This window comes from Peromyscus leucopus, chromosome 15 (assembly GCF_004664715.2).
Source record: "Peromyscus leucopus breed LL Stock chromosome 15, UCI_PerLeu_2.1, whole genome shotgun sequence".
Lineage (NCBI taxonomy): Eukaryota > Metazoa > Chordata > Mammalia > Rodentia > Cricetidae > Peromyscus > Peromyscus leucopus.
Window position 1 is genome coordinate 83,481,840 of NC_051076.1, and position 26,456 is coordinate 83,508,295.

Sequence of the window (26,456 nt, forward strand, 5' to 3'; positions counted from 1 at the left end):
TACAGGTGTGCGTGTCCATCCCTGATTCTGTAATATATATACTCATTAGTAATTATACTTTTTTTTTTGAGACAGGGTTTCTTTGGGTAGTTTTGGGAGATCCGCCTACCTCTGCCTCCCGCATGCTGGGATTAAAGGTGTACGCCACTACTGCCCAGCTGTCATTAGTAATTATAACTTATTTTTATCCAATTTATTCTTTTAACCAATTTAGACATTGTCTCCTATGTAAAAGGTCCCAAAATAAAGAAGAATACACAAGATAGCCAAAAGTAGGTTATAGCAATTTACTTCACATAAGAACAGTATATTTCAGGCCTACAATTTTCATTGAATATCAACAAAAATAATCTGTACAGAAAACCTAAAGGCAATCATATAGCATAGCATGTAAAATGTGCAAATATACTTTAAAATGCAATTACTGTGTAGCACTTGCAAGGTAGAACTGCTTAGCAATTCTGGTTAACCTAGTAATTGTTTGCATGTAGTCAATGCAAATGTCCAAGGCACAACTCAGAGTTGGTGCACAAGTGTGTGACACACACCCTCAGATCATTTATTTGAAGACATTAAAATAACATGATGCTACGTTTAATGAGACATCAGTTTCTCTCTAAAGCTTCATGAAATGCCACACTGATAATGTTTGTGTGGCTAGGACAAACTGTTCCCTGAAATTAAAAGTAAAAGACAAGATTCTCGCTATCCTGTATTTAAAAAATTATATATGTATATATATATATACACACATCCACACCCACATCATAAACAGGAAACATCCTAAAGTACAAAGGGAAGCCACTTTCTTATTATTAAAGGTTCCCATTACAGCATCTCACAACAAGACTTAAAAATGTGTACTTCTTTGCCACCTTTTGGTCAATCTTGGCTACAAAGACACTGAAGTAGACAACTTTCTTCTTCATGGTGAAGATGATGACTAACTTGGAAAGTGTCATGTGGCTATAAAGCCTGCTGCTTTAGAGGAACCACTTTAATCTACACAGGAAGAACCAACTCGTTAAAGTCAGCAGGAGCACTGGCTGTGGTACAAACCCCTTCCTCACAGTGCTCTGCACTTTACCACCCATCCCTGAGAGTAAAGAGTCTACCATTTTCAATTTTTAATAAAGCAATAACTTTACAGTGATAAGAATGCTTAAATGATTTTCTCAAGGTATTTGTATATCATTAGCTTTAGCCCTATTTCAATTTCCTTTAAAAAAAGGAAAATAGACGGTAAAGACAACTGCTCTTTGAGAGAGTGCGCATGAACCCTAAGCGCTGCAATCCAGCCAAGCTCAGGCTCTCCTCACTGTTTGAATTCTCTGCCACAGCTCACTCCTTACAATTTTACAACTTCTGTTAACTGGAGAATTTAGCAGGTAGTGTAGGAAAAGCACAACACAAGCTTAAAGGAACACTGAAGTGAGATGTATGTTTTCCTGTGTAAAAGAGTTTTACTGGAAATAATCTGAATGTCATCAAAGAAAGGCAGAATACCTACAAAAGAGAGGAAATGCACAGTAAACATGGTCTTGCTGCCTTTGCCTTAGCCTTCTTGGCCAAAATCCTCTGTAAACTTCTTTAATTTCAACAAGTCATGGTCATTGACGGTAGGTTTTGTGCTAGACAGCGACCGTAGCATATCCCACTGTTAAGAGAAAAGGAGGGCATTAATAATGGACTTAACACGGTAAAACTGCATTATTAGTTATTAGTTACTAATTTACAGTCAAACAGGAAAGTCTGCAGTGTCATGAGCTCCTAAGGCAAATCCCTTTCTCTTCCTCTGTGTACCTCCGCAGCTCGTTACCTATTGCAAGGACAGTTCTTGCAGCCCGGGGATCAACACCATCCACAGTCTGGCCATGATCTCATTCCTAGCCTAGCTCTTTCCCTTCAACAAGAGGTCTGTTTCCCACCAAGTGTAACTCAGAAGGAAAATGGTAACTGCACAAGAAATTAGTAATTTATTACAATCTCTGTGGACATTTGTAACTGAAGCAGCAAATTCTCAAAGTCAAGTCCATTAGCTTTTCAATAACAGAAAATACTCTACATTATTTTAATCCTTCCAATGAAAACTGAGAACTGCATTTGGTAGTAACATCATTACATTCCTTTTGAGTTGTACTGACTGAATCATACTCCTTTTTACTACAGAAACACATTTATCTAATTCACCCAGTTTTACTTAAATGAAGGAATGCTACAGAGCAATACAAATATTTTTAAGTTAAAACTAACAGTGAAACTGAAAATACACTAATAGCTGAAAGTCATTAAAAATTCTTGTAAAATTGCATGGCAAATGAAAAAAAACATTCTAAGCTGCTGTGAATTCTTCAGTGCAGGACAGAACACAACAACTTAAAAAATAATCTAGCCTATCAAAGACTGCAACACAAGGGATTTCTGAATAATTAGATAAGCACTGCTGAGACACATGTAGCGTGACACATGCTCCTGTGAAACATACCACAACACTCTGAAAACTGGCAGCCACAGCAGAAAAAGTTTACAACTGAGTGTTGTAACCAAATCAGCAACCAAAAGATATATCTTACAGAACAAACCCGATGAGTTACTTTTATTCCTACAATGTAAACGTATAGATACAATAAACAAATCTTTTTAAAGTCTTATATAGCATTTGAAAAAAAGGGTTAAATGTTTTTAGTTGAAAATTTAAAGAACTATATTATTTAAACTTTCTATGCAGCCTAAAGAAGTAAAACAAAAACAATACTATTTATAAATACAAAAGTTGATATCTCTGGTTATTTTAAAATGTGAGATTCATGGGCAAAACTCATATTTTATTTAAGTTCTAACAATATTTTATACAATATATGTGAGAATTATGTGAATGACTTATAAAGTCAGAAAATTGTGCTTTCAAAATATAGCCTTTTCAATTAACACAAGTCTCACTACTTGAGATAATTATTTTTACATCTAAGCACAACTAATATTTATAATTCTTCAAGTATTAAATACATGAGCCCGATCATAAAATTCTCTAACTGGTGTTACAGAAACGAAATGTTTGCTCTTTGACAAATTAGTGAACATAGACTTAAGATGTCATACCATGGAAACAACTGGCTCCAAGAGTTTATCTCCAGGGACATCCATCCATGTCATTTCCACAGCCCCGGGATCTCCTGGAGAGCAGGGGGTGAGGAGGTCATTTACGATGCAGTTAGGATCAGCTCTTGAGGGTCCACGAACCTGTAATCACAGTAACTTGAATTTATCTGAATAAATGAAATAAGAATTAAGAGATTGGTCATTATCAGGAAAGTTAAAAATACATTAATTTTTATGTTGTTTTAAAATGTTTACTGCAGGAAAAATAGAATATATAGGGAAAAATGTTATCAATTATTTGGTTGATTTAAATTTTTTTTAGATTTTGGTTGATTTAAAATTTTTCTTGATTCATTTCTATAGCTTGATATTTCATACAATAATTTATGTGATTATTGGGGCTCAAAGGGAGAGAAGTTCTGAAAGAGAAGCAGTTATTTCTGGCTACCCTTCCTCTTCTTTCCCCTAATGCTTATTAAACAGTAGTCACCTTACAAATCAAAACAAACATATTACAAAACTCTCCTACGTTGCTCTTTTCCACAGCTGAAAAACTTGTGACATTTTGCAGGACTGTTTAGTCTTAAATTATTCAATATTTTTGTCTCTTTTAACAAAAACTTGAACAAAACAAAACAAAACAAAACCTTCCTGCCTGGTGGTTTCAATGAAACTGTTCCCCCAGTTTCATGTATTTGAATGTGTGGTTCCCAGTTTAGGAAAGATGAGGAGGTGTGGCCTTGTTGAGGAGGTGTGTTACTGGGGGTGGGTTTTGAGGTCTCAAAAGCCCATGACAAACCCAGTTTGTCTCTCTCTCTGCCTCCAATTTTTTTGTTTTTTGTTTTTCGAGACAGGGTTTCTCTGTGTAGTTTTGTGCCTTTCCTGGAACTCACTCTGTAGCCCGGCTCTGCCTCCAATTTGTAGATTAAATGTCAGCTCTCAGCTCCTGCTCCAGCACCCTGCCTGCCTGCCTCCGCCATGCTCCCGCCATGATGGTCATGGGCTCCCTCTCAGAAAGTTAAATGCTTTCTGTTAAGCAGCCTTGGTGTCTCTTCACAGCAACAGAAAGTACCTAAGACAGCCTGTAAGTGCTGTACTGGGTAGCTTTTTGTCAACTTGACACAAGGTAGAATCCTTGGGGGAGAAGGAACTTCAACTGAGAAAAAGACTTTTATCAGACTGGCCTAGAGGAAAGTTTATGAACCATTTTCTTGATGAATGATTTGCGTGGGAGGACTCAGCCCACTGTGGACCGTATCATCTCTGGGCAGATGGTCCTGGTGTATATAAGAATGGAGTGCCAGGAAGCAGCACTCCTCCATGGCCTCTGCATCTACTCCCGTCTCCAGGTTCCTGCTCTGACTTCTTTTCACCATGGACTATAATCAGAACCAAAAGAAATAAACCCTTTCCTCCCCAGACCGCTTTTAGTTATAGTTTTACCATATCAATAGAAGGCAAACTAGGACAAAAATGAAATTAAGTACCTAATAATTTCTATGTCATTTCATGAAACATAACATAGCTAAAATAAGGGTTTAGCAATTTCTAGAAAAAGAACTTTTGTAACAAAGTTGCATACAAATATTTATGGCAAAACATTTGTATCAAATTGGGGTTGCTTTCAAGTTTGTTTCATTTGATTAACTTTTTTTGGGATCAGTGCAAGTGTAAAGTACACCTTCTCAGCTGACTGTGAACACACTCACACTTAGTTTACTTGTGTTTATGTCAATCTTTATTACCCAGATGCATGAGATCGGAGATTTTTGTCTGGTTTTGGCTATTTACATGCTGGTATGGTGCAAATATACTGGATTCTGCTCCAGGTTGCTCTGGATACCCCAAAAGCAGGTTCTCAACCATCAGAATGACCCAGACATGCCTCAAGTCACTTCATAGAAAACACAGTACTTTAGGACCATAAATAATCTTCACTGGAAAAATTTTCTTTTTTTTCTAGTCTTTAGAGACAGAGTTTCTCTGTGTAGCCCTGAAACTCGTTCTGTAGACCACACTGGCCTTGAACTCACACGGATCCACCTGCCGCTGCTTCCCAAGTGCTGGGATTAAAGGCTTGTGCCACCACACCCAGCGAAGAATTATTTTCAGTGCAACAGAAATAAATTTATTACATAAATCTACTTATTACACTCCATACAACACTGCAGCCATTCCAGCTCCTCTGTGAACAAGCCAGGAGCAGTCCCGCAGCTTCATCTGAAAGTACAGGACAGGGCAGACTAGCCCTGCTTACCTTTTTGAAATGAGTAGCTGACTGAACTTTTCTGACAGGCTGCATAAGTGCATCCCGTACAATGATACTTATGTCTGCTCCTGAATAGCCGTCCGTCTTCCTCCCAAGTTCTTGGAAGTCTGCTTCTGTGAGGCTGTTCTGAGTGCTGCCCAAGTGTAGTTTAAACATGGCTGCACGGGCATGTGCTTCAGGCAAAGGAATGTAAATACGTTTCTCAAATCTTAAAAGAAATTATACAAGTGATGTTAAATACATATGCTTAATTTCAATGTAAAATTCGTATATTTAGGAAAACCACAGGCATTTAGTTAGATATTCTCAACTGTACTAAGTCAGGATAAACAACGCCAGAGTTAAACACCCATATGTTTAAGTGCATATGTGTACACACAGATACCTGCCTACCTCAAGGTAGACTGTCTATGATATACCAAAAACTAAAATTAGAAGCAAAATAGTCAGGAAACAAGTTTTGACTGGTTTAATCTTTCAAACGCAACTTTTGGATCATTTTTGGCTGTGTGCATAAAGGGAGGTCTCACAAAATCTGCACTCTGAACTTGTGATAAATAGAGTAATGATTCACAATATAAAATAAGGATTACCATAATTCTCTAAGTTCAAAATAGCAAAACTACTTAAAATCTTACAGACTAAGCATGACACAAATGTTCTTTTCACTCTGAGTTCATTCTGAATAGTCTTGTACTATTATCACAAGTAGTTTATTAATACTTGGGGTAGTGGTTTAAAAGAAAATGGCCCCCAAAGGGAGTGGCACTATTAGGAGGTTTGGCTGTGAGGTCTCATATACGCTCAAGACTCCACCCAGTGTCACAGACCGCTTCATGTGACCTACAAGACATAAGACTCTCAGCTACTCTCAGTCTGCTAGCACACCACCACGTCCCACCATGATAAAAAATGGACTGAACCTCTGAACTGTAAGTGAGAAGCGAGCCCCCTCAATAAACGTTTTCCTTCTAAGAGTTGCTGTGGTCATGGCGTCTCTTCACAGAGCAAAGCCTAAGACACTGCCTTCATAAAGTTCGGGCGTTTGGAGACAGAGGAAGCAAGGCAGAACAACTGCAGACTCACCGCGGCAGAAGTACTGCACGTCCCCCTCACCTTTACACAGACTTGCTCTGGGTCAGGCCACTTTCTAAAACTGCCTAACAGTTCCTCGGGTGGGTGGGGTGCTAATTTAGCCTCCTGTCAAATCACCAAATGAGGCAATAAAAGGGGCACACACTTAAGTGCTCTTTCCATCATGCAACCGAAGAATGCTTTAGGGAGCTACAGAGCTGTGCTGAAGCCTCAATTTCCCCTTAAAAATGACAGACTTCTGTTGTTGTTTTAAACCGTATTTATATAGTCTAAGCTAGCCTAGAACTGGCTACACAGCTGAAGATGACCTTAAGTTCTTAGGTCTCCTTCCTTCTCCTAAGTGCTGGGGTTACAGATGATTGCCACTTCGCCAAATAATAGACAGAAACCTATTTCTTTTAACTAAACTTTTTCCTAAAAAATATATCTTCCTAGCCAAACATGGTAGCTCATGCCTATAATCCCAGCATGGCTGAAGTAGGAGAGCTGCTTTGAGTCGAAGCTAGCCTGAGCTACAGATTAAGCAGCAAGAGTAATAATTCATTTTTCCATGGACATCAATATGGTCCCCAGCAGCAGCCTAGTCTATGGACCTCAACCTCAACATGGCTTCAGAAGGCAGCACAGACCACAGACATCCATGTGGCCTTAGGTGGTAACATGGACCACAGACATCAACATGGCCTTCTGATCTCTGTTCCTGCTGACTGTAAAGGGCAAGGAAGTTTCTTTTGCAGTGGTATCGATGACTGCAGACTCACAGTTGAGAAAAACGAAGGCTTCTATGACAACCCCCACCCCCAAAAGTAACAGCCTAGACAGGAAACCATAAAAGAGAATTCTTAAAAATTGGGACAAGGATGCTGAAATGTAGCTCTCCACAAATGGTGGCTTCCGGCAGGGATGGAGGTAGGGAAAGACTCAGTTTTCTTTAAGGGGCTGGACACTGAAAGTTTGACCATGCTCCAGTGACCATATAGACAACACAAATTGAACTTGTTTTTTCTTTTTTCTTTTTTTTTTTTGGGGGGGGGTGTCACAATGATGGGGAGACAGATCTTCAAGAACTGGGAAGGGAGTGTGATTGGGGTACATTATGTAAAATTCCCAAATAATCAATAAAAATATTTTGTTTGGAAGAGGAAAAGGAAATCATTTTGCAAATCTTTATATGGAGGATTTTCACTGAGATACAGAACTGTTTCTGTCAATTTTGAAGTATCATCCATCCTAAACTTAATCAGACTAAAGTTACGGACAGACACCAAGCAATGTACTTTCCTTCATTATAACCAGCAAACAAATGAGCAACTATCATTCTTCCTCCTCCAACACATGGGGAGAAAGAGGGCTAGGACTGACTAATAAAAAGGATTCAAAATAAAAAAAAAAATCTGAAAAGTTATCAGAATACATTCCTATAAAGGAAAGGGATAGTATCATTTATTGCTACGCTGTGGTTAGAAATAAGATGTTTATTCTATCATCATACCTTCGCCTAATTGCAGAATCCAGAACCCAGGGTATATTTGTAGCTCCCAGAACCAAAATGCCATCATTGTCCACACCAACTCCTGCATTAAAATAGGTAAGATTTTAAATAATTTGATGCTTTCTTTTTTTTTTTAAAGTCGCTGGTGTACACTCACTACAGATAATATTGTTACATCAGGACATTTTCAAAGATGTATGTAAGGCACTTGGAGCATACTCCCCAATGTCCCACCTCTCCCCTTCCCATCAGCTCCTTTTGTCCCCTCTGGCAGTTTCTTCTATTTTCATCATTATTCATAAAATCCAGTACCACAAATGAGAAAATATGATATTTGTCTTCCTGAGACTGACTTAGTTTGCTTAAAATAAGATTATATACAGTTATATGCATTCTTCTGCAAATGATACAATTTCATTCTTTGCAGCTAAAAATAAATTCCACCGCGCATACGCGCGCGTGTTTGTAATCTATTCTGCACACTCTTGTGTATGTTCCATTGAGGAGGCAGTGCTTTATGTAACACTCAAGTACTTCATCTTCATCTTTACAAAAACGCAACTAACCAAGAACCACACTGCTCAAGCACCAATCACACCATCTCAAGAAGCAAATCTTCTAGAGTATGGACAAATATTATTAATACTCTTTTCAAAATATTCTTTCATGCAGCTCCTGGTACATGAGTAGAGATATAATCAGTTCACTAATAATATCTGTGAATTCTGTAAGATAATTACAGAACCGACACGTTCACGCAGGGAGTGGTGGTGTGCATCTTTAATCTCAGTGCTTGGGAGGCAGACTGGGTATCATCTATGAGGCTAGCTTGGTCTATGTCATTAAAGGCCAGCCAGGGCTACACAATGAGATCCTGTCTGGAAACAAAAACAAGAATGGCAATAGTAGTTTTTTAGAGAAATTCTGCTGAAATTCTTTCCCCAGGAATGGTTAAGCAAGACTCAGAGGCTGTCTTAAAAACCAGCAACACTACCTTGCATCTGGACCAGGAACTCGGTCTTAATTCGCCGTGCAGCTTCACTTTCGTTCTCACTTCTTGAGCCACACAGAGAGTCAATTTCATCAATGAAGATAATGGAAGGCTTGTTTTCTCTGGCAAGTTGGAATAAGTTCTTAACCAGTCTAAAAATAAAAATAAATAAAGCTGGTAGTTTGTAAACAGTACAAAATGATCATAACAAGGCAATATACCAATATTATAAGAACCACAAAGACCGAAGGCCGAATCATGCTGCAGGGGAATGAAACAATAAATTACAAGATACTAGATAATTCACTAAGTTATATACACACAGACACATGCACACGTGTAGGCGCACGCGCGCACACACACACGTACAAATGCACACACACAACTAGCTTTTTTCCCCTACAAAATAAATTCCCAGCTAGGTACTGAGCTTGACAGAGAAATGAAGACCTACATTACATTCCTTCCGAGTGTTTAGCGATGGTTTACGAAGTCTATTAACGCACATATTGACAAGGTGACTGACACCAGAGACCCAAGTGAAAACTCAATGCATCACTTACTTTTCACTTTCCCCCAGCCACTTAGAGACAAGGTCAGAGGAAGATATTGAGAAAAACGTTGAGTTGTTTGCTTCCGTTGCAACGGCTTTGGCTAAATACGATTTTCCTGTTCCTGGTGGCCCAAACAACAGGATTCCTCTCCAAGGTGTCCTCTTTCCTACAAGTTGTATTAGAAAAATAGCATGAGGACTTTAGTTACTGCAGACACTGTCCACACTAAAGGTCTTCATTTGAAAGTTCTCAGTAAGATTAAAAAGATACTTTAAAACTGATCAGTCTAAGGTATGTCTTAAGTATGCAACTTGCTCTTTCTGGAGACTCATCAAAAACACATTCACAGAAATACTGACCTCCTAATAGGAAGTTCATTGACTTGCTCACTCATCTGCTCAACCAATGTATGGAAACCACAATGCATGAAAGAAACAGACAAAGAATCTCTGCTCCCCAGGGACAGAAAGTTCAGTTAAAGGGTCCTGCTCCACACTAGACTAATGCAGGAAAAGCACATCCACAGAACAGAGGCAGCTGCAAAGCCTTGCTTCTAAATATCTGTCTCCTGTGGAGGATGACTAGGTGCAACACTCACGTCTGGAGGACTCATGAGTTCTAATGAGTTCCTAATTTACCAGGAAACACAGGCTAGTATGGCAATCAGCAGCTTCAGTGGTTGGGTAATGATATGAGAGCTATCACTGTAAATCCTAAATCTGCTTAAAGGAAACAAGGAGGGGGGGTCAACTTTTTGTGCCTTAATTTGGCTAATCAGAAATTATGATGTTGCCTAAAATATAGTAGGCTGTATAGAATTATACAATAAAAATTTTAAAATCCACATACAAACTGCAGATGGGTACCCACTGTCTGCAGCAGAACCATCCCTAGATGACTAATGCAAAAACTAACTAATACTGTTTTGATTATGAAAGGCTTGGCTTTCATGCTGAATTCTGCTTTTCTCTTTTAAATGCACACACCTATAAGGCAGTGTTGCCCAGTGCACAGAACACTGGAAGAATAAGAAATGATATTAGGTAGTGTATACTTTTATTTAAAAGTGATTACGTTTTAAATGTATGTTAGATAGACACGATTTTTTTCATTCATGGTAAATAGTAAGCAGTTTTAAAAATAATTATAATAAAAAATAAACAAGAAAATTTGAAGTTCAAATATAGGCAAAAATCTGTGTATGAACTGTTGTATGTCATACCCAGAGCTCAACCAGATTTCTGAACCTTTACAGGATTATAATGTAATTTTTATTCTATCAGTTTTATATCCTTGAGATGGGCTATAAGCAGTGCCCTGAGCTAGAGAGGTGAGATGCAGCCCACAGATTTTTTGTTCTATCTGCTCTCCGTGACATCACTGTCTAAACCTGCTCAGGTTGCAGCCAACATCACAAATGTGTTCTCTACACAAACCAGCTTGTTTTCAAAATGAAAAACCTGTGTGTTAGATTGTGGGTATAGTCACATCACAGACACGGCCACCAGTCACAAAAAGACAATGTAAAACCGTTCAGCACAGATGATCACTTACACCGCAACTAGAGCTTGGGCTAGCTCTCCTCACAGTGTAAGAAGTGCTTTCTTTGTCCATAGAGAATGTGTATCATCCAAGGCAGTAACATAATTCTTAAAAAAACTCATTTTAAAACATGGAAACACTTCAAAAACTAACACATGACTACTACACAAATTCAGATAAAAGTTAGAAGATAAAGTTCACCTATAATTATATTCACTAGCACTTATTAGCATTTTAAAGTCAACCCATCTACATTTACTTCTCAGCACACATATTTACTTAACAAATATGTAATTATATTGTATGTTTTTATAACTTGCTTTCTGATCCTTATAATATATGTGGACATCTTTCAGTAAATTATCATGTGGACTTAAATTTATTAATATGGATATATACACTGTATTTTAATGAGTTTGTAGTATGCCAGTGATTTACTGTAAGCCCTAGTGGCTGACAATTAGATTATTCTGCAATGCATACCTGCAAACATAGAAATGAAAAGGAACATCTTTGTGAAAGTAGATTTACTTACTACATTTAAATTGTCAATTCAAGATAATTCATGATATGGAGACATGAAGTCACAATGCTCTACCATAATCGGTAATATGATTGAAATTAAACCGTTTAGAAGCCATTTCACCTGTAAATAGATGAGGAAATTTAATAGGCAGAATCACAGCCTCTTTAAGTGCTTCTTTGGCTCCTTCAAGACCAGCAACATCACTCCACTTCACATTTGGTCGCTCTATAACAATGGCACCTATGAAATATTGGGTCATCTTTAAATTGAGAAAGACGAGTTCAGCAAAGTTAGCAACATTTAAAAACCACACTGTTAAACTGTTTGTAAATGTTTTCAGTACTATGACTTTTTTTGAAGTAGTATAATGAGGAAGTTGTCAGAAATCATTAGGAGGCAAGAACTTAAGTGGTTGGCTATGGACAAGACTCAATGCCTAAATTCCTGCTACCTCATTAGTGAAATGAAAATAGAACTACCTGGCCAGACCACACAAACAGGTTAGCACAGGATCAGGTGACCCAGTGAGTATTAGAGCCACGTACTGGCTCTGGACAATCAATGTACTTCTTCAGTGGGGCTGGCTCACTATTTCTCTTGTTAACACTCTCCATTGAGTATACCAGACAGAATACACTTCAGTGATTTTAACTAAAGTCAGAAAGACAGGAGACAAAATCAGAGGAAAGACAGAAGAGATGGAAATGAGAGAGGAACAGATAATGGGAAAAAAAAAGTGCATCCTTAAAGACCTGCAATTCTTTCCTGAGATTTGCCAAACTTTGTATCTGCCTTTAAACAGAACCATTTTTTTTTAAATTAACAAAGTTACTTAAAAGAATGATTTAGTTTCTCAGAGTATTAAAAAACTATAAAACTATTACAGAGAGAGTCCAAGAAAAATAGCCTGTAATTTATTAGAAGAAACCTCTAGTTATTTTCATCAAATGCTTTTCCAATTCTCTAGTATACAGGAACTGCTTTAATATGAATCACTAAACAGCCTAAGAAGATGAGAAGCAGGCACTCTGATGAGGAAGGGCTCAGTCAGCAAAGTTCAAGCCACGAGGATCTGAGCTCAGATTCCCCAGCGCCCGTATCAAACTGTGGTGGTGCATATCTGTAACCTCAGCTCTGGGGGGTGTGGGTGCAGAAACAGAAGGATCCCTGGAGCTCACTGGCTGCCAGACAAGCTCAATTGATGAGCTCCAGGTTCAGTAACAGAACTTGCTGCAAAAACTAAAGTAGAATGATCTAGGAAGATACTTGAAGTCAACTTCTGGCCTCCATACACATGCACACACAAGAACATACACAAAAAAGATGACAGGTAGTTGTTTAAACACAGACACCTCAATACATACGAATCACTGATCATGAAATTACTTTTAAACCCCATTTCTTTTGGTTATCACCTAAGAGTCTAAGCCTATACTTGGTAACTGAACTTGTCTAAAATATAAAATTCTTTAATTATTGGGCTAAAATTGAATAAAGCCATATTTTGCACCCTAAAGTTCAGTTTGGTACAAAAAAGTCAATGTGCATTGTTTATGTTCCACTAAGATCAGTAATCTCACAATAAAAAAAAAATGTACACCACAGAATAGGGATTCATTTATCAAATGAAAGTAAATTCTCTTTATCCGTGTATAACTCAAGATTTTCATGTAATCTAACTCCAAGAGAAGCTGGAGAAACAGTTTAGTTGGTAAAGAGCTTGTCAAACAAATGTTGTGAACTGGAGCTATGATTCCCAGCACCCACGTAAATGCCTGGTGGGTGAGCCTGCATGTGATCCCAGCGTGTGGGGGATAGGGAGGATCTTTAGAACAAGCTGTCTAAGTAGACTCGCTGAATCCATGAGCTCTGGGTTCAAGTGCATCACTGCACAGGTAGAGAACGCTCAAGAACACAATAATCACTCACTTACACACACACACACACACACACACCCCTTCCCAACATGACACTCCGTGCTAACACACATGAACATGCATTTACATATGCATATATACCCTTCCCTCCTGCACCAAGCATACTTAATATACCGCCCTTCTCTCTTTTTGGAGAAAAGGTCTCATTATGTATGTAGCTCTGGCTATTTGGAACTCACTATGCAGATCAGGCTGGCCACAAAACTCATTGAGATCTGTCTGCTTTGGCCTCTCAAGTGTTAGAGGACTAAAGACGTTCATCACTATGCTTATTTCCACATACAACTAATATTTTTATTAAAGTTTAAAGGTAACTTTGCAATATTTAGTTGTGAAAGATTAAGTGCCAAACAAAACTTAATGGTTTATAAAACTAAAAAGGCAAGATAAAATTACCACAAAATATAAATCGACTACACTTCCAAGAATATGAGTGCACTGTTTACTACCCTGTATATTGTATTTAAATATTTAAGGGCTGGTAAGATGACTCGGTAGATAAAGGCACTTGCTGCCAAGGCTGTGGATCCAAGTTTGATCTCCAGAACTACATGAAAGAAGGACAAAACTGATTCCTGAAAGTTATCCTCGACTTCCACACGTGCTGTGGTGCATACACGTACACACATATGCACACGTACACAAACAAAAAATAAATGTAAAAAATAAAATCAAACAGACATTTAACCTCACAAGTCCCTGAATTAGCTAACAGAAAATTCAAACCATAATCCATCTTTATCCTAATAGTCATATATTAAATACCATAATCCAAAACACAAGTAAAATATTAAAATATTTTGGGAATAAAAAATTTTAAAATGATAGTGTGGGTGTGTAGGTGTTCAGTCACACACACGTGTGTGTCTTCTGTGGTGCCAGAGCTCAATGGCCCAGATCTCATCTGTCAGGCTGGGCTGGCAGGCCAGCATCCCTGAGGGATCTGCCTACCTTCACCTCCCAACACTAGGATTATGGATGTATGTGACTATGTCTGGTTTAGTAGGTGAGTTCTCGGGGCTTGAACTCAGGTTCTCCTGTGTGTGTGGTAAGCGTTTTGCTGACTGAGCTATCTTCCCAGCCATAACAAATAAAAAGATAGTAATCATTAACAACCACTAAATCAAAAAACGGACAAAAGCCAGACATGAGGGCATATACCTCTAATCCCAGAACTTGGGAGGTGGAGGTAGAAAGATGAGAAATTCCAGGTCATTCTCAGTTACATAAAAAATAAACAAAACCCTCATACGAAAGCCTAAAGCTCCATTCACACTCTATTTCATTCTGAGATTACAAAGGTTTCTACATCTAAATGTTGTTTCAGGATTTACAACTGTTAGGAATTTATAAATATCTCTGTTAAAAACTCTAATTTTCAAAATTGAATATATGGTCTACTTTTCACTTGGGGTAGGAGAATGGAGAGGGAGAAAACATACAAAACAAGCAAGGCAGCCAGGTGGTGGTGGCACATATCTTTAATCCCAGCACTTGGGAGGCAGAGGCAGGCGGATCTCTGTGAGTTTGAGGCCAGCCTGGGCTACAGAGTGAGTTCCAGGAAAAGGCGCAAAGCTACAGAGAGAAACCATCTCGAAAAAACAAAAAAACAACAACAAAAAAAAAAACAAGCAAGGCAAACGGACAGGAAATGTTTCTTGCCTTTCAACTTAGAAGTCTACTTAGTGTAGATCAACTGACAGTTTGTACAGTGAGTGTCCTATCACTTTAGGCAGCACAGGGCAGCAGGGTGAACTCAAAGTTGCCCGAGGGACAGCATCGATCTGCTATAAAAGTTCTTGGCATATAAACAAAAATCAAAGCAACCCAACAACAACAAAATAACCCTGTTCTCAGGGGGATGGAGAGGTGGCTCAGTGGTTAAGAGAGCATTCTGTTCTTCCAGAGAAATCAAGTTTGGATCCACATCAGGCAATTTACAACCACCAGTCCAGGGAGATCGGACACCTTCTTCTGGCTTTTTTGGGCATTCACACATGCAGCATCCACTCACACAGACAGACACATACACATAAAAATAAAAGACTAAATCTAAAACAAAAACAAAAACCTCTGTTCTCTACCATAATTAGTTAAACAGTTTTCAACATACTAAGTTTATAGTATTTTCTAACATATACCAGTGGAGTGGGTAAGACAGAAATCTTACCAAAATGAGGGAAGAATTATAGCAAGGTTAGAGAGACATCTGAGAACACACACACACACACACACACACACACACACACACACACACACACACACGTACTAGAGACATCTGAGAACACACACACACACACACACACGTACTAGAGACATCTGAGAACACACACACACACACACACACAGAGACATCTGAGAACACACACACACACACATACTAGAGAGACATCTGAGAACACACACACACACACACACGTACTAGAGACATCTGAGAACACACACACACACACAGAGAGACATCTGAGAACACACGAACACACACACACACACTCGCTTTCCCCTTTCCAGTAACCAAACTGAGCCTACAAAATGAGAATCCTTTCTAGTTAAATATTTTATTATTTAAGACTCAAAGGTGCAAATACGTACTACCAACAATTAAGCCTTTTATTTGAAAAGCCATTAGCCAACATACAAAAGAACAATCACATCTCAGCAACTAAAGAAACCAACAATTAAGTAGATGCCTTTTTAGATATTCTGAGCTACCATTCCTCCAGAATTTATTAAGATCCTTTTGCATTATCTTGCTTTCCTTTCCCTGGAAGAAATGTCCATTTTCAAGATGGGGACTCAGATTCTGAGAGGTTGGGGAACTTGCCCACAGTTTGAAAGCTTTTAAGTGGCAGACCTCAGAGTGGAATCCAGATCTGTATTCACAGCCACTCCATTATGCCACTCTACTTCAGGACAGCAGAATCAAAGAGTTTTGACATGTGTAGTAGAAAAAAAGAGAAAAGCAAACATAATGAAATAAGCATATCTGTGAGCCAGGAACGTGGAGGAGAAAACAGGGAGAAAATGAAGCAGCAGGTCAATTGCAGCCATGGCAGCAGGATCATGTGATTCCTAATCCACTCAGTTCCTTGGGCCTCGCAGTGTGTTAATAGTGTCAACGCTATCTATTGTACAAGGGGCAAATACATGAAAAAGAGCAACTTTTAAAGGCAGGAATGAAAACAAACCTTTTTTTACTCCATTAAAAACAACAAAATATTAGCTTTGAGAGTAAACCCTAGTCTGGAACCAAGTCAGTATGTGACCCACCAGCAACCAAAGCCACTTTTTGAAACTCAATAAAATAGAGGGAAACAAAACAGTTCAAGCAGACAACCCATGAGTCTTTTCAATAAGAATAAATTTAAAAATGAAAACCAAAGTAACCTTGAAGTTGATTCTGTAGTTTCTTTTTTTCAGGATCATCAGATTCTGCTTCCCCATCACTGTCATTCCTAATGAAAAGAATTTAATATATGCAAAAGATCACTCACTGCTAATAAACAACGCAAAAGTGAAGGAAAGACAACCTGAAATGTTTAAGAAAAGACATTGACATTAAAAATTATTTGTATTGAAGTGTTTCAAATGACACTTTTAAAACAGGAAGCAGGCAAATGATCAATAGGGAACTATGCACTGGTAATGGACAAGACTGGAATGAAGTCAGACACACCTCTATCCTCATGACATGTCCCTGCATGTATGTACCCACAGGTTGTATGAAGGATTTAAAACAGAGTACAGTAAAATTGTAAGCAACTACAAAAAACATCAGGACCAGGCCAATACAACTCAACAAGACATGATGCTAGGAAGAAAAGGCACAGTACACAATTATCTACAATATACCCCTTTGCCTGAGGTTCCTCCAAACTGATAAAGCTTCCTGGTGAATATCAAAGATAAATGGCCAACCCGCTTGTGCTGGTTAGTTTTTGCCAACTTGACAAAAACTGAGACTGCCCAGGAGGAGGGACTCTCACTGAGGAACGGCCTCCATCACACTGGACTATGGGCACACCTGTGTGGTGCTCTCTCGATTACTAATTGATGTAGGAGGGCCCAGACCACTGTAGGCAGAGCCTCTGTGGGCAGCTGTGCTTGGGCAATACAAGAAAGACGCTGGGCAAGGGAGGGAAAGCACGCCAGTAAGCAGCATTCCGCCATCAGTCCCTCTGCTTCTCTCGTGGTGGACTAGACCCTTTAACCTACATTAAACGCTTTCTTCCCATATTGCTTTTGCTCATGGTATTTTAGAACAGCAACAGAGAACTAGAACAGCACTATTTCACATCTAGGGATTTACATTAAGGAAATAATTTTAAAATTTCACTACAAGGACAGTCACATCTACAGTACACTGAGGAAAAAAACAAAAATAATTTATGTTCAGTTAAAGAGATTAATTAGCCTTATGACAGAATACAGCTTTTGAAAACAATGTTATAGAAACAATGAATGGAAAAATGTTGATACAACGTTGGGTGAAAAGTGATACAGAGAAGAAAAGTCTTACCAACTATCAGGTTTTAAGACACAAAGGATTTTAAAGACTTGGTGGGACTGGTGCCAGTGTAGAAAAGCCTTGGTTATTTGTAGAATGGCAGGGTTATGGATGAAGAAACTACTGAGAGCTGAGTCACCGACATTCCAATCTCCCATTCAAGTTTCTCAGGCTGTAAAGGCCATTTAAAACCAACTGCCCTCGGGAGGTTCCCTTGCAGACAGCCTTTATCCTCATCAGACTTGTGTTCCTGAAAGGTGAGGGTTGCTTGCATGAAGAACAAATCCTCAGGTAAGACCACTGGTTTGCCCTAAGGAAACTGAGGCAGAGGCCTTCCTGTGTGTGTATTTCTGCGACCTAGGAATATTTGGTGGGGAAGGTGGCAGCAGCAAGTTCTCTTTTTGAACATAAAATAACCACAGGCGTGAATTCACTCTATGTCCCCATACAGTATCCTGGGTAGTTTTTGTAATGGTGGGAACTCAAGGTTGCTTCTCTGTCCTCAAAATTCTGTAAGGTAATCCCGAGAAAAATCAGCTACAGTCCAGATCCTTGTAACCAGGACTGTTATTTAGTAGAGAAGAAAGACTGGCTCTCCCTTGTCAGGCGACCAATGCAGAGCAGATAATTACAAGGTCCTCACTAACACTGCATGTGTCCCTGCAGACAGGGAAGATCAAATGTCCTTGGCTGGCAGAAGTCTGTGAGATGTGGAGGCCCTGTAGGCTCATGATGAATATGAATATGTGCATTTCATGTTGGGAATTACTATGAATAGAATATAAAATATTCTTGGCATGCCACTGAAACTCTTTTTTTCTAACCATATCTTAACAGAGAACAGAAAACTCCGAGCTTATAATTTTCTTCAAACTCTGCCACAAGGTTTAAGGAAGTCAACTCTAAATTTTTTATCTCTCCTGTCCTTAAATTTGGCAATGCCTAGTAAAGAGGCAAAATTTCATCATGAACAAATATGGGGGGAGCACTGCCTACAGGGCTCCATCCCTCAGTCCCTCATGACCTGGGGCATTATGCAAGAAACTTGTACCCTGCAGAATATGAACTGTGAGCATCAGAGGCTCTAGAGCTCACCAGATCCTCAGTGCTTTAAACCCAGGCAGGCCATATCAACCTAGAATCTAATGTTTTCCTAATGTGTCATCTGGAACCATGCTGGCACCCATTCACAGAACCATCAAGAGCAAATCTAGCTAGAGTATGTTCTCCCTGCTTAGCAGAGCTGGGAATGCATGCACTACATGTACAGTAAATTCTCTTTATATTTGTGATACTTCCTGCATCTAGGAAGACATTCAAAAACTGGAGTTCAGTTTTAAAAAATTGTGCTGTTGCTTTCTTTACAATGACATAATACAAACCTTTAAAAAAAAAAAAAAAAACAGGGTTTCTCTGTGTAGTTTTGGTGCCTGTCCTTGCTCTGTAGACCAGGCTGGCCTCAAACTCACAGAGATCTGCCTGCCTCTGCCTCTACCTCCCTTAATGCTGGGATTAAAGACATGCACCACCTCCACCTGGCCGCAAACCAACATCTAAAAAAGCCTTTGCATAAAATAAAAATTATTGATATTATTGGAGTTCACTTTGTCCACAGGGGCAGACTTAATTCACAGATCACTCCTACTGACAGTCAGGGGTGTGTTGGTGCCATGCCCAGCATTTCAAGTAACATTCCTAGTTACTTGAAAACAGGGAGGTATAAAAAGGCAGTAAGCAGAGACTAGCAAACTTTGGTCTTTGAAAGGCTTGATGGTAAACATTTCAGGTTTTGTGGCCATACAATCTGTAATGTAACCACTCAACTCTACTGTTACAGTATAAGAGCTGCCCAGGATGACAGTATATAAACAGATATGCAAGGCTGTCTCTCAATAAAACTTAATGACTGCAACAGGACACAAGCCCACTCTGGCCCATGACTCATGGTTGGAAAATTCCTGGCTTAGACAAAAGAAATCTGTTACACAAATGAAAGGTCACAAGATATAAAATCTAACATTTTAGAATACATACCCCTTCTCATCAACTGGACCTGACTGGTCCTCTTTCACAGGCTTCTGTGGCTTCTTCTCTTTTTTCTTCAGATACTCCTTCAGTTTTTCTGCTCTATCAAGATATTCTGTACATTTGGCCCTGATACTTTGCTTGGCTTTATCACCTTGTGCTTCATCTACAGAAAGGAACGAGACACTATTTCATTAGCATTTGTTGTAGTTTGAATATGAAATGTGCCCATGGGCTCATATATGCAAACACTTGGACCCCAGTGGGTGGTACTGTTTAGGAAGGTAGAGCCCTGCTGGAGGAACTTTGTTACTGCAGGCAGGCTTTGAGGCTTTACGATGTGGCTTCCTGTTTTCTAGTTTCCTATGTGTTGATGGGCTGTGACCAGTTAGCTTCCTGACTCCCAGGCTGGCCTCATACTTCTGCTACCAGGCTTTCCTTGTGATGACGGGCAGAATCCCTTCTGGAACTGTATGTAAACCAGAATGAAGCCTTTTTTCCCCAACTTGTTTTCTGCCAGGGTATTCTATAGGGATATCAGAAAAGCAACTAATATAGTATTCAACAGAGAAAGGTTCAAACTTAGAGACAGTCTTTTAACTAGGAACTTCTATGTTAGAGGAGTGAGGAAAAGCATCTCTAATTCATTGTACCCAATGATTATCACCCTTTTCTGTTCCTTCCTGCTCAGGGTTGGAGGCCAAAAGGGAGTGTGAATTTAAAAACAAACAAAACAAAACCTCAGAGTAAAACGGTAGATATTTTAAGTTAATGTTATACAATAAAAGTATTTAACAGTCTATAGGTTTCAAATTCTTCCCTTAACAGTTTGCAGACAGCTGAAAGCTGTTTGTCTTACAAAAAAACAATCACAAGAGAGACAACACAAAACTCTGAATGTAGAGTAGTGAGGCTGGGGGGGGGGCAGTTAGAAAAATGGAAGCTGGATTTGCTCTCTGTACACTGCATACATATGTTGATAGATAAAATTAATACAAGTGAATAAAAGTTTTAAAATATAAATGATAATCAGAAGTAAAGCAGTAGTCACTCCATCAACATCTTTGTCAGCTTTATTTCAAAGTATACAAAGTGACAGAAATCACATACATTATGTGGACCAACAACATAGTAACCTTATTACATAAAGGCCTCTATTATGGCTATTTTGAAATGTGGACTTGAATAATACAGGCAATGCACAGGATTATCCTCATGTCTCTTATGTGTTGTATTTTATTTTCAATTTTTCTTTAGCATAACTCCTCCCCTCCACTTAAAAGGGAAAACTCAAATTAAATAATAACCCAATGCACTGAGTGTAAGATTAGTGATGAATCTTACACATTTTCATTGCATTGTTGCTCAGTGTTGACTCTCCAGTTCCCAAAATAGAACCTGGTACACGATAAACATCAACTATGCATTTGTAAGATACACTTAATAACTCCCAACCTATATTTTATGACAAAATCATTTCCAACATATACTTAAGAAATTATTAAGTTCAAATCATATAATCTGGACAGGTTATCTATAAAACAAAGCTTTCTCCATTGAATACACAAAAAGATGCTGGGTGTATAAAGTAACAACTCCAACAGCTGTCACATCTGTTAGCAGTACTTAAAAGGAGAAAAGGAACTTTATTTTTAATGGGTGGTTTAGATCTTTAGAATTCTCTTGGCTTTGTATTTCAATTTTTATAAATGTAACAATTTTTTCCCTTTTAGTGCATAAGTTTAAATAAAATAAAGCATGCCTTACACTTAACGACATGGAGAAAATACTGAACAGCATGTTGGTAGAGTTGAAGAGCTTCCTCATAGTTCCCAGCTTTGTCTTCCTGGGCTGCTTTGCTTGCAAGATCTATTGCTTTCTGTTTGAAGGAGGCAAAATAATAAATTTAATAAATCTTAAGTTTGAAGCAAATAATGCCTCCTCAACACACATAATGGGGGAGGCAAACAGATTAAATTAAATAAAAAGGAGCAATTAGGGAAATTCTCAAAAATTAAGTACTGCTGGACTGGAGACATGGCTCAGAGGTTAAGGGCACTGACTAGGCTTCCAGGTAACCGGGGTTCAATTCTCAACATCCACGATTCAGATCACAAATGTCTTCTTATATTTAACATCAAAAGCACAGTGCATAAAATGAAAAGATGTTAATATGGAACTTATCAATTTAAAAACATCTGTTCTCTAAAAGATTCTAATAAATAATGAAAAAAAAAAACAGTACAGACTGGGAGAAATACTGTGAAACATCAGACAAAAGAGAAACATCTACTAGACTGCATAAAAGGACCTGAAGACATAACAGTTTAAAAATAATCCATTAATGGGCCAGTGAGATATCTTAGCAAATAAAGGGTCTTGCTACCCAGCTTGATTGATTCAAGAGACCCACACAGTAGAAGAGAACCCACTATTCTTGCAATCTGTCCTGACACAGCACGTGTGCACAAATACATTTTAAAAACAATCCAGTTAACTAATGGGGAAACATACATTTCATCAATGAGACTATAGATGGCATACCATCATTAGCCATTTGAATAATGCAAATTAAAACCACAATGAAAAAGACCACACACCCATCACAATGGCTAAAAGTAAAAACAAACAGTGACATCAATGCTGGAAAGGATGCTGAGAATGTTAAATGATTTAGCAATTCTGGGAAACTGGTTTTCATTTACAGAACAAAGTATGTAACTAATATATAAATAAGCAACTGCACTCCTAGACAATCAAAGAAAGGAAGATTTGTGTTCATACAAAAGCCTGTACATGAATGAATGTTCTAGATAGCCTTCAATGGTTTCACAGCTAAACAGTTAGATAAATACCATGGAACACTAGGCAGCAATACAAAGGGATGGACTACTGCTATACAAGATTTGGACGAATTTTGAGGCTATTATGTTGATTGCAAAAAGCCAATGCTAATGGCTGCATAATGTTCTCAAACTATCAAAAATCAGAGATGGGAAGTGATGAATTCTGCCAGGGAATTGGAATGTGAGTGAGAAAGGAAATGGAGGTTAAGTGTGGACATAAGACCGACATGAAGGGTCCCTATAGAACTGTTCTAAAGGGTTGATTTCCAAATTTATTCCATTTTTATCACAACAATGTCCACATCATTCCTATGAATAAAATTTTCCAGATTGCTATAAGTATATACATTTGTTTTTGCTGTTATTTAACTCTTTGCCTGTCCCTCCCACTAGACTAAAAGCTCCACAAAGTCAGAGGTTATATTTTCATTCACTTTTGTAAGCATCAGCATAGGGCTGGCATATGACCAAGTGACTTTATTACCTCAGGGTCAGCCAGGACCTAGCCATCAATATAGAGTACAAAGGTTCAGAAGATCTGAGATTGGCTTTTTCTGAGTAGATCATGGAGTATCCATGTGTGAAAATGCCACTCCACTGCTCATCCATGTACAGCAGAATGAGAACCTGCCATGGGATATAGCACACAAACTCCTGATGACAACCTGTTTTGATTCATGCTCCTTCCTTATACAGAGTTCCTGTCATATCAAGTTGCTGGTACAACTCAAACCAACTAAGGCTATGGGTATGCACATAACATATATACAAAGAAGACCCTATGCCATTGTCTCCCTGTAAAATTCCAGCTTCTCAAGTCTTCAGTGCTAGTATGGCCCTCCTGGTACAACATACTCTCCAAAACCAACTGGCCTAGTACATACTTTCTGGATTCCTATGATCGCCTGTCCATGCTTCTAATGATTATAATGTGTTCTACCAGTTGCTTTCTGCTTTTATATAAGCCACTGGATTCGTGCAGACACAGGCACACACACACACACACACACACACACAGACAGACAAACTGGCAGGCAGACACCAATTCCCCGCCCCCCCCCCCAAAAAAAAACCAAAGTTTTATATGGACAACAAATATATAGGACTGGGTCATCTTTGAGTTTTACTTCACATTCTTTTACTTGGAGTTTTCTCTATCTCTCTACACGGTTTTTTAAAATTATATTTCTGCATTTTTCTCTGCCTGGAAAGCATTCACCATTCTTCTTCAAGGACCCCGAATTTTGCAGCAACAAGAAAATCAAGTTTGTAAGCACACAGACCTGGATTCAAAATTACCCTTTCAGCACACTACAACCTTGAGAAGGAAGCTCGAGTTTCCAATATCGAGAAACTGGAGTAGTGTTCATCCTGAAGAGCTGTTCTGAGGATCACATCAAACTCTGAGGCAATTGGAACTGGTGCTCACTTTATCTGAGATCACATCACCTCTCAGTGAATTTGTCCTCGGAAGAGTGAGCTACACCGTTCCTGGATGCTAAACCACACCAATCTCTAATTCTGTTATAGTATTTATGGAAATGTTTTGAAATTCTGTTTTTTTTGTTTTAGTTATTTGCATCCTGCATTAGATTAAAAGCATCTGTCTACAAAGATTTTTGCTTTGTTCCTTGCGAACATTACTCATTTAGCAGTTCTTTATGTAAATTTCCTCGGTTAGAAAGCTGTAAAGGCTGGTGGAGAAGAGCACACCTGAAACTACCGCTACCAACAAGTGGAGTTCAACACCCTCCTCTTCTTTATCATGCACATCCTCTTTTTAATCACTCACATCGATAATTTAATTTTTGTCTGTTTCCATCTGGCTCACTGAAGAACATCTAGCAATTTAATTCAAACACAATACATTCTAGTTATAGAATCAAACAAGTTGAAAAAGATGACGAGTATTACAGAAGAAATCACCTTTAATATCCAAAGGAAAGCCTTTACCAATAAACAAATACATTCACAAAAAACAAAACAGCAAAGACAAAACCACAAAAAGCCCCTAAACCCCCAAAACTAACCAAACAAAAACAAACAAAAAGGCCCAGCATTTTCTGAATAGGGTTACAAAAACTTGGTGGAAAAGATAAACATCCACAGCAAACTCACTCAATTCTTAGAAATAAGCCATGGTTGCAATTAGGCTTTACTAAAGATAGCAAACACTTTCATAATCTTTTAGGCTGAATTTCCAAATAAGAGCACCACACAAGCCTCTCTTCCATTCTTTGTGTGTACTGTTTAAATGGCCCTCCTTTGGGTGGAATTTCTTCAGAATCAATTATCCTACGTTAAGGAAATAAGTTTGCATTATCATCGCTGCTTAGATCAAACACTCCAACAAATACCTACCTGACAAACCACCAAAAGACCGATATTGAAGGGTATTTGGTTCTACTCTGGTAACTAACCTACTGGGCCAGAAATCTTGGATACCAAGCCAGGTTCAATACCCACTAACAATCCCATGATGGGAGACGGTGTTACAAATATTCTCATGTCGTTCCACGAAGAAGCAATAATCTTTCCTAACATTAGCTGTCTTAGGAACCCAAAATTTACGTACAAAATACTTTTGTGTGTGTTTGTGTGTGTGTGTGTGTGGGGTGAGAGCAGGAAAGTGAAGATACAGATTAAAATACTGCCCGGTCTTAAATAATGTAATCTGGGAGAACGTACATAAAAACATTCTGAATGAATTCTTGGTGGTGGTGTGTTGGCCGCTACAACCTCAGGTTCTAGGGCTATTCTCGTATTTCTATTCACTGGGAAGAGCTTTGATTATCAGCATGAGAAACCAAGACCACCCTACTCTAAACTGGCCAGAGAAATGCTCTGCAAAAATTACGCTTTTCCTTTCTTCCTGGTAGAGACACCGGAGATCTTCCTGATTGGAGAGATCCGCCCAGTTCGGCCCAAACTGGTTTGTTTTCCAATGACACAAGCAAATCAGGAGCCCCACAGACGGGGAGGCTGAGATGACAAGGCCAGCCCACCGGGGAAGCGCCCCTTCTCCCCATTAGGGTCTGCGCGGCCCCGCCTTCCCGGCCCGGGCCCGGGGAGCGGCTCCGCTCTCCACCCCGCCCTTCCCCGCACCTCCCCCGGCCCCGGTACCTGGAGGTTGGTGTTCGTGGACGCCATGGTGGAGGTCCGAGGCGGGTCGGTGCGGAGGAACGCGGGGCGCGCACCGGCGGCAGCAGCACCGAGTCGCGCCCGGGTCACAGTCGCAGTCCTCGGGGTGCGGGGGACTCCGGAGGCCGAGCAGCCGCCTCGGCGGGCGCGGGAGCCGGAACTCTGGCAGGAACTCCGCCGGCCGCCCGACCCTCCGCACAGCACTTCCGCAATCCCCGGCCCTCTGGGGCTCTGGTCCCGCCTCTGGCCCCGCACTTCCGCCTCGTCATCCGCACGCGCGCTGGCCAGTCACCCAGGATGCGTCTCGCCACCGACGGAGCCCTCGCGAGATGAGAACAGGAAGCCGTGATGCCAAGCCAGGCTGGGCGGAAGTCAGGCTGAACGCCCGCTCCTTGCGAATTCCGCCCGGGAGGGTGGGGCGGGCTGCAGGTC

General features: G+C 39.4%; 1 protein-coding gene across 2 annotated transcripts; it reads right to left on the reverse strand.

The window, feature by feature from the left end:
- Nucleotides 1-273: 273 nt before the first annotated feature.
- Vps4b (vacuolar protein sorting 4 homolog B) lies at nucleotides 274-26,089 on the reverse strand. Of its 2 annotated transcripts, XM_028883376.2 has the most exons (11): nucleotides 26,007-26,089; nucleotides 21,805-21,916; nucleotides 20,047-20,203; nucleotides 16,893-16,960; nucleotides 11,689-11,808; nucleotides 9,510-9,666; nucleotides 8,950-9,098; nucleotides 7,956-8,037; nucleotides 5,357-5,576; nucleotides 3,100-3,240; nucleotides 274-1,657 (listed from the first exon to the last, which is right to left on the reverse strand). In XM_028883376.2, the coding sequence occupies exons 1-11, from the start codon at nucleotides 26,031-26,033 to the stop codon at nucleotides 1,556-1,558; spliced, it is 1,335 nt and encodes a 444-aa protein (XP_028739209.1). In that variant the 5' UTR covers nucleotides 26,034-26,089; the 3' UTR covers nucleotides 274-1,555. The 2 variants fall into 2 exon arrangements, with proteins under 2 accessions (XP_028739209.1, XP_028739210.1); XM_028883377.2 differs by lacking the exon at nucleotides 274-1,657 and having other exon boundaries at nucleotides 3,114-3,266.
- Nucleotides 26,090-26,456: the final 367 nt, after the last annotated feature.

Excerpts from the sequence above, each read along its gene's own strand:
- Vps4b (XM_028883376.2), bottom strand. The coding sequence starts at position 26,033 with ATGGCGTCCACGAACACCAACCTCCAG. Across the intron at positions 8,038-8,949 it reads GTTCCTGGTCCAGATGCAAG|GAGTTGGTGTGGACAATGAT; the intron begins GTAGTGTTGCTG and ends ATTTTAATGCAG. Across the intron at positions 1,658-3,099 it reads TGGAGCCAGTTGTTTCCATG|TGGGATATGCTACGGTCGCT; the intron begins GTATGACATCTT and ends TTCTCTTAACAG.